Source organism: Lepisosteus oculatus, chromosome 6 (genome assembly GCF_040954835.1).
Source record: "Lepisosteus oculatus isolate fLepOcu1 chromosome 6, fLepOcu1.hap2, whole genome shotgun sequence".
NCBI lineage: Eukaryota > Metazoa > Chordata > Actinopteri > Semionotiformes > Lepisosteidae > Lepisosteus > Lepisosteus oculatus.
The window spans coordinates 24,371,626-24,384,645 of record NC_090701.1 but is presented as its reverse complement, the minus strand read 5'-3'; the positions used below and the strand labels follow the sequence as shown (position 1 = coordinate 24,384,645).

Sequence of the window (13,020 nt, the reverse complement as noted above, 5' to 3'; positions counted from 1 at the left end):
GAATGCTCTAGAGCAGGGGTTTTTAACCTTTTTGAGAGTGCGACCCTTTTTTGGGGTTAAAATATTTCATGACCCGCCCCCCCTCCACACACACAGATTTAAAAATTGTCACGTTGTATAAATTGTAAGCCTGCTCAATAATAATAATTTTATATAGCACCTTTCATACAATTTTTGGCAACTCAAAATGCTTGTTACAAAAAATTATATAAAATAAAGTTTATTAGTAATAGCAAAAGGCTGCCTCTCCAGTCATCCTATGCTTAATTTTCTTAGCCACAAGTGCTCGTCTATGAATCATACAATGTGTCCACAAAGCAAACGGAGCAACAGCCTGTACTTTCGTGACTAGCCCACTGTGATTGCCAGTCATTGCTCGTGCACAGTTTGAGCAGATTTGTCAATTTCATGGTCATGTACATATGTGTCCAACAAAACAGAAAGTTGATAGTCAGTGGTGCACTCTGGAGTAGGACAACAGAACAAAAAATCCTCCTTATTTTCTCCCTCTTCAACAACTCTGGTGTAAACAAGCATTTGTGCATCTCCGGAGACATCAGTGTTTCATCAAGTTGTAAAGAAAAATACACACTAAATTTTATCTTAGTGATCACCTGCTGTTCCACATCTCTTGCCATACACCCAATGCGGTTAGACATGGTATCAATGCTAGCTGCTCTGCAGCACCTTTCACACACATGATTGAAACTGTTTCCTTAGCGCACGGTAAGAAAAAAGTCTCGCCTAACACGTGGCTTCCGTGTTTTGGCAATCCAGTTACCTATGACGAAAGATGCCTGAAGTGCCTTCTGGTTCACTGTGGTGGCTCTTTTGGAGGGTAGATTGTTGGCCTCTTAGCTCCTGTAGCTTTCGTTCAAAAAACCTCAACAGGTTTACACAGCAAGGTCGAGTGTCTGGTCTGCAAGAGTGACGTAGCACTTCAGGGGGCCTGAGGCTTTCCTTAGCCAACACTTCACCACAAACCACACATAGTGGTCGTGCATCCTCTCCATCACTTGTCTGTGTAAATCCGTACTTTAGGTACTTTTCGTTTTATTTTCTCATTTTTTGTGTGTTCGGAGTTTTCTGCTGTGTGTTCCTCCGCATTATTTTTAGCTCTCACTCTTCCAATGCCACATATTAAAAAACCTGCAATGCAATCGTGTCCCACCCGATAGGAATTAATGTAGTGCCTTCGCCGGGCGCACCGCAGAGCAGGCTGGGAGCTGTAGCCGGGAGATGGTCTATGGGCTTGCAGAGGGACCACTAAGTCACTAAGTCATGAGCTTTACGTGATTTAAGAGTAAATAGCTGTCTTGTGAGTTAGGAATAAACTGAGAGGTTCAGAGAGGTTCCTTGGCTTGTTTCTTGAAAGCCTGTCAAACCAGTATTCATGCATATTTTCCAGGCACTAACCTGTTTGGTAAGCACCCTGTGAAACTGCGACTGCGCCACCAGCGGTGTTGCGCGGCTGGCTGTGTTCCACAGGGGTGGCTGGGCTCGAGCTGACAGGAAACCCCCCTTGAGGCATTCCAGCCTCCTTGATTACCTGTTCCAGGGGTGGAGGGCAGGATCTGAAAAAATCTATTTTCAATTGATAAAATCACTGAATTTGATTGAGCTGTAGGCAGATGTATAAGGAATGTGAAATGTACAGACTTTTTTGTTCACGTCTTCTAGTTCTCTTTCTAATAATATATTTTTCTGTAAGAAAATCTAAAATTGCCAGATGTGGGGCTTCTACAGTACTTCTAAAATTCTTGCTCTAGAGTTTTATCTGGATGTGATTCGGGTAGATTTTCTGTACAGTTATTCACCTTTAGTGTACACAACACTGTATCAAAATAGTTCTACTGTTAAGATACCACCAAGATGATTTCTGATCTTTAAAGGAAAGACTTACTATGCCTTACTCAGTGTACATTAAAGAAACTTGTTTATGACATGGTCTTCAGTTGGTAAGTCTTTAGCTATGTACAAAAGCTAAATAATAGATTTTAATATATTGAAATATACATTAAGTAATACTCAATATTTTATTTAGACAATTTTCTTGAACTTGGTGCTTTACAAATACATTCACTAACATGATGGATGTAAAAAAGAATCTCGCAGCAAATTAACTGAATAATACAAAAAAGTAAATACAGTAAAATACGCTGCTTTAAGATTAAATTTACAATATCAACAGCTGCATTCTCAGATGGATTTGGACAGCAAGTTTTACTCTTTGTGCTGCATACGAGAGAGCTGTTTCTTATTTTGGGGAACCTTAAGTATAAGGTTACTCTTGGGTGTAATGAGAAATCCTGTGTCAATCAGAGATTGAACATTGGGCTAAATTTCTGAGTGAAGTAATTGAAGTAAAGACCTTAATCAGGTCATGTTACATACAGTAAATGGAAAAAAATGACTCTTTGGTGTTGTTAGTAACACAACTTTCAAATGACAAAGCAGAGTCCAATATAACACGAAGATATCGAACCCTTCAGTAAAGGTTTTAATGTTGGTGCTATCAGTAACTAGATGAAATGGCCAACTTTATTTAATCATTATCTCATTCTCATCAATGTTTAACTTAAAAATCTTTGAGAAAAGCAATATTTATATTTGTATCTAAATACAGTATTACATTTTGTATTATATTCAATCTGTAAAAACAGCTGAAAATTAGATCCTTGTCTGTTCTACTGAGAGATAAGGCATTAAAAAACTTCAAAAGTATTTTTTCCCTTTCCAGTTATCCTTCTTTTGTTGCCTTACAGATCATCTGTGGTTTTTAAGTTAATATTTTAATTCAAAACTTGAATGCTGCACCAGAACACTTTTAATAGGTATACTTTTTTGTCACAAACCCCCCCACAAAATTAAAGCTGCAAGTCTTTTTAGTAAAGTCTCTTCTACCTTTTGACACTGGGCTAATGCATTTTCTGGTCATTTTATGCTAAATTCACACTTCCATAAATTATATTCCACTATTTAGCAGTTTCATTAGTGTCAGCTATAAACAGATGTGTAGTTTTCACAATCATTTGGAGTGCATTACAAAAAAATAGTCATCAAATGCAACAACCTAGATTTAACAAGTTAAATATTTGAGCATTGCCTTGTTTTGTAATTTAATAGACGCTGTCCACAAAAGTACGCCTGTGTTAAGCAATCTCCTGGAATATCAGCAAGATTAGTGTGGTGGTTTCCGGTGTTTTACATGGTTTTGGAGGGATAATTCCAATCATATTCTGTTTTCTGAAGTTTTTGTGACAGCGCAACAGCAGAGTGAGGCACAAAAGAATGCTGAAGTCAGCAGTTCAGTTGCCCTTTCTGTATTTCAGCATTCTTCCAAGAGTGGTCAAATTAAGCTTGTATTTCACTTGCTTTTTCCTTCCCTCTAGGAGTTAGATTACTGTAAAACAACAAAAAAAAGTGGTCAAATGCTTCAATCCTAGTTAAAGTTGATTCTGCCTTTTTTCCCCCTTCTTGTGTTTTTTGATCCAGAACCTCCAAACCCAACTCCTCTGTATCTGGGACCTGTGGCCTTAGCAGCAGTGATAGCTGGGCCCGTCTGCGTCTTGTGCTTTGTCCTGGTGTTGGTGTTCTATATTTGCCACAGCCGCTCGGTGATTCACCACCGAGTTCCCAATGAAGAGGACCCGTCTTTAGATCGGCCCTTCATCACAGAAGGCACCACCCTGAAGGACCTGATCTATGACATGACAACATCAGGGTCAGGATCAGGTAGGCTGCACTTCAAGCTTTAAAGGAGCCAACATTGTCTTTTTAGAAATTAGGTCTTCATTTATACATAAATACAATTTAGCTTTTCTTTGAAGATATAACTGGAGACGTCTTGTTCAGGGAAAATCTGGAACAGTCCTGGCAATGTGCTGTAAATGTGTACAGTATAGCATTTCTTTTTTTTTGTCTGAAGAATGATTAGACTAATTTGGTTACCATTTGGTGTTAGTGTCCTTTAATCTTGAAATAAGATTTTCAAGTATATTTTTCATGTATATTATTTTTTTACTTTTTTCTGTAAGGTATGTATTGATGTTGAATTTATCCTATTTTTTAGCAGTTATCTTTCATAACTATTTTTTTGTTTAGAAATTAGAGGTGATCACACTTGTTTTGATTTTCATGTATATTTTTCAATCTGGCCTTTTTTTCCATTTTGGATCAGGCTTCACTTGTTTTGAAAAAATGTTTTTGTATGATCATACAGTGGACCATGTGCTTCTGGACTTTGTGTTGTGCTCTCTAGGTTTAGTCGGCAACACTGCCTTTCCTGTGGGTGATGCAAAGAGTGTTGTGAGTAAACAGTTGTGTCATGACAGTTCTGTGTTCAGTGAAACTTGAGATAGAGGTTGTGCCAGGCATGTGAAAACAATCTGCTAAACTGAGAGACCCACCACATGCCAGATATAAAGCACTTGGCAGAATGATTTTAAGTCCTTCTCTGTGTGTCATGTATAGTAAGTGCTATTGCATGGTACAGTGAGCCCAGTTTACTTCAGACTTCATTGGCCCTCATATCCATTGCTAGGTAGAAACTAAGAAGTGTATTAGCATTTGCATAAAATACATGTGGCCTAGAGTGGCAGAAAACATATTCAGTTGGCACCAAGGAGTTAGATATGGTTGACTAGAGACCTTTGTTTATTCAGTTTGCTAGGTTTTTCCTGTTATTTAACATGAAAGTTGTTTAAAAATGTTGCTAAATGAGGAGAATCCCCTTTCTTCTCTCCACAGTTGAATGTTTTTCATTTTATTCCACAGTGGTGATTTAGTCATTGCCATAGTACACGCTTAGTTGAAACAGCATTTGAATCATTTTCTTGGATATTACTCTGTTCAGTAACTTCAAATGTTTGGATAAAGTTAACTTCAAAATGTGCTGTGGGGCTGGAAACACTGACAATTTCCAACAACTCTTATCAAAATTAAAATATTAACGATTATGAGACTCGGGTCTCACAGCAAATACATTCAAATAAATTTGTGACATCATTAGTTATTAGCTTAGCTTTTTTTTTCCAGTGGTCTTCAGTCATTGGACTTTGTTTTCATTTTTTAACATATTTGACAACACAACTGATTGGGCCTTATGAAATCCTCCATGAAGGTGATTTTAATCAGGCACACACAACAGATTTTGTTTAAAATGTGATGGTAGTGGGGTTGCCATATAACACTTCTGCTAAAGCAAGTGTGTAAAGCTGAAAAAGACTGTTAAATGCTGATGTCACATATATTGCCTTACCTACAATATATACTGATGGAAAAAAGAAACACTTGAATGAATGAGAATACTATAGTTATAGCTTATGTACTTTCACAAAAGGTTGTCAACTTGTTTTAAGCCCTCTAATCCGCAATACAGCTTATGCGGTGAGGCATTGCAACTTGCCAATCACACGAAAGCTTGTTAGGTGCACTTTTACCATACCATCCAGCAGCGATATCACCCTGCAACTCTCAACTGGCAACCCACTGAAGCTAAGCAGGTGTGAGCCTGGTCAGTACCTGGATGGGAGACCTCCTGGGAAAAACTTAAGGTTGCTGCTGGAAGAGGTGTTAGTGGGGGCAGCAGGGGGTGCTCACCCTGCGGTCCATGTGGGTCCTAATGCCCCAGTATAGCGACGGGGACACTATACTGTAAACAGGCACCGTCAATCGGATGAGACCGAGGTCCTGACTCTTTGTGGTCATTAAAAATCCCAGGGCGTTTCTCGAAAAGAGTTCCTATTGGCCCTTTCCAATCATGGCCTCCTAATAACCCCCATCTATGAATTGGCTTCATTACTCTGCTCTCTTCCCCACTGATAGCTGATGTGTGGTGAGCGTTCTGGCGCACTATGGCTGCCGTCGCATCATCCAGGTGGATGCTGCACGTCGGCAAGAAAAAGGCCACACTTACATTCTATAATGTCTCAAATGTCACCAGAAGCATGGGAGAGGGCCATTACCATGCTGCAGGCAGGCATGTCATGTGCCAGCGTTGCCAGACACTATGGAGTAAGCCGCTCCACTGTGTCCCGACTGCAGAGAAGGTTTCAGCAGACCGGCAGGACAGATGAAGGTCCAAGAACGGGTCACCCTCGAGTGACCACACCAGAGCAGGACCGACACATCAGACTGGCACAATTCCCAGTGACAGGACAATGAGGCTCCATGCTGCTGGCTTTAGAGCAAGGCGACCTGTCAGAGGCCCTCTGCTCACACCTCCTAGACGTCACACCTGACTGGCTTGGGCCAGACAGAGGCTGCAATGGACTCGTCAGCAGTGGCATCAGGTCCTCTTCACGGATGAGTCACTCTTCAGCCTGTTCCTCTGACAGCACAGACGGGAGTGCCAGAGTGGCGTTGCGTTTCTTTTTTCCTTCAGTATATATTGCTCTGTTTATCGTCCTGCATTTCAGTGAAGTTCCATAAATTACTACAAATGTACACTTGTTACGTTCGTGCAGTGGTCCAACAAGACAGACTTAGAAATACTTGGGTATTTAAGGTCAAAGGGGCATGTATATCTTAGAATTACCTAATCTTTAAGACTGAATTAGGTTATGATTGCCTTCCCAGGCTCATTGTTTTACTGTGTTCATTATGGTTCATGAGTATTAACTGAGCACATTGCCTCACCTCATTTAATGTGTAATGATCTATAGCATAAGACTGCAAGTTAGGTCCAATGTGGGCACCTGCTGCTTTTGAAAAAGATACAGTAGTCCTGCACAAAATGATCCTGCTTGTCACTGAGTTGAACAGGGTCCCTAGGTGGTCTTAGAAAACTGTCTCTTGTATTTCAATGATTCAATACTTCCATTGTCAGTAGACCTGAAGTTCAAAGTCCAAAATGCTTATTTTTAGCTGTATTTTTTAAATTCATTCTCCACTTTCAGGTCTGCCCTTGTTGGTTCAAAGAACTATCGCAAGAACAATAGTTCTGCAGGAGAGCATTGGAAAAGGGCGTTTTGGTGAGGTCTGGCGGGGGAAGTGGAGAGGAGAGGAAGTTGCTGTGAAGATCTTTTCTTCCCGGGAAGAGCGTTCATGGTTTCGAGAAGCGGAGATTTACCAGACCGTCATGCTACGTCATGAAAATATCCTGGGATTCATTGCGGCTGACAATAAAGGTTTTGCACTGCTCGTTGTTAGATTTTTAAAAGTAACGGGTGTGCATCTCGGTGTAGTCTGAAATGTTTGTGTCTTCAGCTATAATTTGTTAAGATGTCAAAATGCATAGTAAAAGCCAAGATTCAATACTTTAAGAAAGTAGTGATTGGTAATTGTTGCTGAATTTAGCTGACCGCTACACCCCTCTTCTGAATTGTGCAATATTGGTGCTCTCTTTTTCATGCTGCAAGATCTACAGCTTAGTTCACTCCAGTTGAAGGTGTGACACAGCTGACAGACACCTGGCCAGTCACAAAGATCACTTTTACTTTGCAAAAGATACCCTTATTGCCTCTAGTAACCCCAAAGCAGGGTTGCAGAGCTGGCTGAGGGTAGATAGGGATTAGTTGGCCAGGGTGTGCTCAGCTCAGCAACACCGTGACCTCACTTGCAAATTTTCACTAGAGCACGTGTTGTTGGTTAGGGGCACCCTCTCTTTAGGTGACGTTTAAAGTCCAGGACGGGCTGCTTAGCCTGTTACATGCTCAAAGACAAGTGACTGGAAGGTGGGAGGGAGGAAGCAGTGGGAGAATGTGGGAGAGGTCTTCCTCCACTTTCTTATTCTGATGTGTGTGATTGTGGAGATCATAGCAGAGAGATGAGACATGAAAAACAGTAGGATCAGTTGAGATCAGTAGGATATGTCCAAAAACATTGTCCCTCCTCTTTGACATGCTTTTGTACGAGCTTAAATATGCTGCAAAATTCAGGTCTGTTCTCACACTATTTTGTGAATTGTTTTTCTCAGATAATGGAACCTGGACTCAGTTGTGGCTGGTCTCTGACTACCATGAGCATGGATCGTTATTTGACTATTTAAACAGATACACAGTCACTGTAGAGGGCATGATTAAGCTATCGCTATCTACAGCCAGTGGACTGGCCCATCTCCACATGGAAATAGTCGGAACACAAGGTGAGTAAAGATCAAAGTCCTCTGCAAACACTGCAATATTAGGTCCATTCTTTTAAATCTGTACCATTCCTAGTTCTGAAACTAACAGATATGCTTGTATGGTTGCTTCATATGCCTGGATTCTCTGCTGTATTATATGTGAATACAGTCCAGTACATTGTAATTGGCAACTAAGGAATCTCAGAGCATTGCAGATTGTTAGGTGATCTTGTCCACATGATATGTAAGTGCATTACTTAAGGCTACGGTCATTTACATAACTAGTGAGGTGTATGAGTCCACACACAAAAATCATATTTCTTTAACGCTTGTATCCAGTTTCTGGATTTTCATCAGTAAGTAAATGGCTTCTTAAAGCAAACAGTATTTCATCATATCCAGTAATTTTGTGTCAAAACAGGCTCTATGGAATATGTTGATTTAAGTGAAATATTTGGACGATCTATTTTATTGCCCATAAATAGTAAAGAAGTGCTGATTTTTCCCTTTTATTGTGAAAGACATTTTCCTGTTTTGTCTGCCTATAGGTTTGCTTCAATATGCAAGGCTGTCCTTAACAGGCAGCAGCTAAGCACTGGAAATAATGAAGCCATTTGTTTAGTGAATGGAGCTGTCAAGAATGCAGTGCTTTCAAAATGAATTATTCCCTGCAGGCAGGTACAGCTCCAATAACAGGGCCACAATAGAGGAACCTTGTATGGACTTAAGTGGAGCTTACATTTTAACTGTGATTTGAAATCGTCAACAACACAGGTGCAGCCTCTGACTCGCAATCCCTCGTTATCCAGTGGTACAGAGAACAGCATGTCAGAACAGACTGCTGACATTTGATGTAACTTTATGTGGACATTCATTGCATTAACTATTTTAGGAAAGGTACCTATGCTCACCCTTTTAGTTTTATTTCCTCTTAAATTGTCAGATCTGACAGGCTGAGTAATTCTTCTTGTTGCTCAAGTTTCTACTACTGGACTTTCTTCCCTGTTGAGCCAGAGTGCAGTCATCTTTAGTAAATTCTGTTCTGTAACTATACGTATGGATGGTTTCAATGTTGTTTTACTCATAACAGTAACAATATGATTTCTTCTCTTGTTAATAAATGAACAGGTAAACCTGCAATTGCCCACAGAGATCTCAAGTCCAAAAACATCTTGGTGAAAAAGAACGGAACATGCTGCATCGCGGATCTAGGTCTAGCAGTTAGGCATGATTCGGCTACAGACACCATTGATATTGCTCCAAACCACAGAGTGGGAACGAAAAGGTAATACATGGTGTAAAACTTGCGTAGCTTATGCAAAGTATGATAACTCAGTACTACAGATCTTTGGCAGCAAGAAGCATTGTAGAGTTCCTGTAGAGGAGAGGTTCTTTCCAGGCAGTGAACACCACAAGCTTTAGGACTGCAAGTTTGAGTTACTGTAGAATTTAAATTTCTAGTATGTGCACCACCATTGTATACATAATTGAAAATCTTCTCTTCTTCTTTAAATAGACGGGCTCTGAAAACATTTTTGTGCCTGTATGTTTTTAGAAAAGTATGTAGATTTAGGATATTGATTTAATGCTTATGGTGCCATTTTGATTATTTTATCATTCATGACTGTCCCTGTTACCGAATTAATGAGTCAGTTCACTGGGCACAGGAGTTGAGGTGATTTAACTTGTTAAATATCAAACTGGTGAAAATTGAGAAAGGAACCAATATGCTCCACTTATAAAGACAACTTGCCTTCTTGCCATCAGCATGTAAGGTAGTCTAAGTCTGTTGCTGACCATCTCGGGTGTTCACAGCAAGCAGGTTCCAACATTCAAAAACACACCATCAGTGGTAGTCCACAATGCAAGTACAGTAGTCTGGTCAAGAGTGTTTGCAGATGCTAAAACACTCCAATTGTAGCAATTAATTGCAACCCGCTTGTCATGGGAAATCTAAGACAGGAATGGGACAAAGTCCTGTTAGACAGTATCTGTTTAGATTTAGAAAACTGTTGAATTCTTGGACACATCATCAAAAAAGTCTGCATAAACAAATAATGATTCGATGTATTACTAAAAAGCTAAAAACACAATTTCAGTACCATAATGAAGCCCTGTGTCTCTTCAGTCCTTTTCAGTGGCTCACCTTGTCCTAGTTTGCAAAGCATATTTTCAGACAAAATAGGTTGGTTTTTTTTGCCTTTGTATTCAGTGGCGTGTAGAATCTTTACTAATACTTTACTAACAGGATTTGAATCTTGTGTATTTCCTCTCTGAAGTTTATTTATAAAATGATTTAAAATATTTAACAACATCAGGTGCATTAGTCATTAATTTTATAATACTCTTACAGACTAGGAAAGTCTGGAAAATAAAGTTTGGATAATAAAATTTATGAATGTCAAAACTTAACCGGAGCAGTAGTAACAATTTGAGGCACATGACATCTTTATATTCTCTGGCACAACTTTGGCGGATGAGTAAAAAAATTAGTGCCAAAAATGAAATCACCATTAAACAAGTCATTACACAAATACAACATTAAATCTTGAACTGGGCACAAGATTGTGTGCCTCAGAGGCTGCCTTTGAAGATATAATAAGTAAATGTCATGTTAGGCCCACAGCATGTTTGTTACAATACAAAGGAAAGATGTATTGAAAGGAAAGATGCGTCGTTTTTGTGGCAGTGGTCATTGTTTCATTCTGGAATATGTTCCTTCCTGTAGAGGCATTTTTTTCAGAGTATTTCACCATACTGATTTCTAACTCACACACGCTTTATTAAAAATATTCTCCATTGTGAATAATTTAGCAATGCTAACACATTTCATGGACTATATTTGATGCGAATCATAAAGTTGATTTTTAATTTTTTTTTATTTAGGAATAATTATTTTAAGTATAAGTGAAACTATCTGTTTTTTTAAGTATTGTCATTCAAACTTTGATCATTTCATTCTTGTATAATCTATGGAATGTTTATACACTTAACATATTGATCCATGTGGTATCCTTTATGCTCAGTAGAGGTGGCTATTTTTGCTGAGTTCATTTCAATGAGACATCATAGACATAGAAAAGGACTTGTGTTTTGTGCCCTCTTGACAGCTAGGACAAACATCTTTGACTGCAAAGGACAAACATTTTTTACTATGCAAAAGGTCAGATATAGACCTTTTTTATGTTTAAAAGAGAAATTCATCATGCTTGATTTTAGTGTTTAAAATGCATCTTTCGCCATGTTAATTTGAGTATTAATTCTGACTTGACTGCAGGTATGTCTTCGTAAGAAGCTAGTTGGAAATTAGTTGAATTTTGTCTTGTGTGTGCCAAGGAAAATGTAATCAAACTGATTTCTCGGCATTGATATGCTCTTCAGTAGTGTTTGGTTTGCAAGGGATTTGGTTTATATTTTTAATTAGCGATGGTAGTTTTAAATCCCAACAAGTATTTTAAGTCAGTGTTTAGTCTGTAGTATATTTATAGTATGTTTTTAGATTATTACTCTCTATTTGCTTGAGAGTAGTCGGATCTTCCAGTTGCAAGCCTCTTGAGAAACCTCAAACATTGTATCACTCTCCTTGCGTGCCTGTTGAGCATCTGAGACTTGGCACAAATAGTATGAACAGAGCTGACGATGTATGGAAGGGTCTGCATGTGGATTCAAGAACATTGTAGTACATGAGCAAGAAAATTAGATTAGCACTGTTGTGCTTCTGTAGATTTTTGGCACCCGTATATTGTTTGAGCTGAAATGTGTAATTATTTATCGACTTTTTTGTTTTGGCTAGAATCATGAAATTTCTTATTCCCTTGCATTGATGTAGTTAGTATCAAACCGTGCATTAGACAGTGATGTACATGATTCTTTTCTGTGGCAGATCCAAACATACTTAATTTTATTCTCTTAACCCTAAATATTTTCCTAATAGATTAGATTATCTAGAATCCATGTTGTGGTTTATTTAACCTGTTGTAAATTTGTAATTGAAAACAGGGTGCATTTCTTTAGTTTATTTGTCACATCATCAGTTTCATGTCCATATAACTGTTTTTCTACCTATGTACAACTTTAGAAACTTTTACACATTACAGTTTAAACTGCAGTGTCATTCACAAACCAAAAAAAAACAGAACAAAAATGTTACCCCATCTTGGGTTTGTCCTTTCTTAACCCACTTCCGTTCATCTTCACTCTAACAAAGGAAGCTGACTGAGAAACCTGGCCTGGTATAGTATGAAATAAACGTGGAGAACGGAAAATTCCATAATGTTCACATTTGTAAAGATTTTTTTGTAATTATATTCAAGAGTCTGGCTGTACTGGCACAGCTAAAGTGAGGTGTTACTAAAAGTGTCAGTTTTTTGTTCGGATGTGTTATGTAAATGATGTATAGTAAATTAAACATTAAAATCGGTAACTGTGCATTACTGGGGTAATAAACAATAAACAACCCTTACAATGAGAGTTGTGGCATTGTGGAAGGGTGCCTGCTGTTACATAGCTTAAGTGTTCAGATCTTTTCATTCTTGACTGTCCACAGTATTTTTATGCAGTGAGTGTTTTGCAGTGGTTAGTACAGCAGAAATCCTTTCATTCACCATCTTGTAGTAACTAGTTATATTGGTAAATACCCCTGCGCTCATATCCTTGGTGGTGTGATCCGTAAAAGGTGTTCATTCATTTGGTCTTTGATTAACTAGAAAAAGCTGTGTTACTGTAAGTACAAGTCAGCTACTGAAGCAGCAATAAGAAATATGTATAAATATTGTTACAAATGGGGGGTTACGAAACTGGTGAAAATCAGGATTTGACTGAGTGGTTTAGTCAATCAGTGAAATAATTATGAATTATGAATAAATATGATTTCTAACCATATACCCGTGTAGCTGGTAAAAATAGAGGCACGTGAATTCTTTATTCTCTGGCACAGCTTTGTTGAGAGGAGCAAA

General features: G+C 38.6%; 1 protein-coding gene across 1 annotated transcript in view; it reads left to right on the top strand.

Annotated features, from left to right (window-relative positions):
* The window catches only part of tgfbr1b (transforming growth factor, beta receptor 1 b), a 58,518-nt gene that overhangs the window by 34,909 nt on the left and 10,589 nt on the right, over positions 1-13,020 (top strand). The window contains exons 3-6 of the mRNA XM_015354479.2: positions 3,496-3,735; positions 6,900-7,130; positions 7,919-8,086; positions 9,194-9,350. Of these exons, the coding sequence (XP_015209965.2) occupies positions 3,496-3,735; positions 6,900-7,130; positions 7,919-8,086; positions 9,194-9,350 (796 nt within the window). The remainder of the gene's footprint in view (positions 1-3,495; positions 3,736-6,899; positions 7,131-7,918; positions 8,087-9,193; positions 9,351-13,020) is intronic.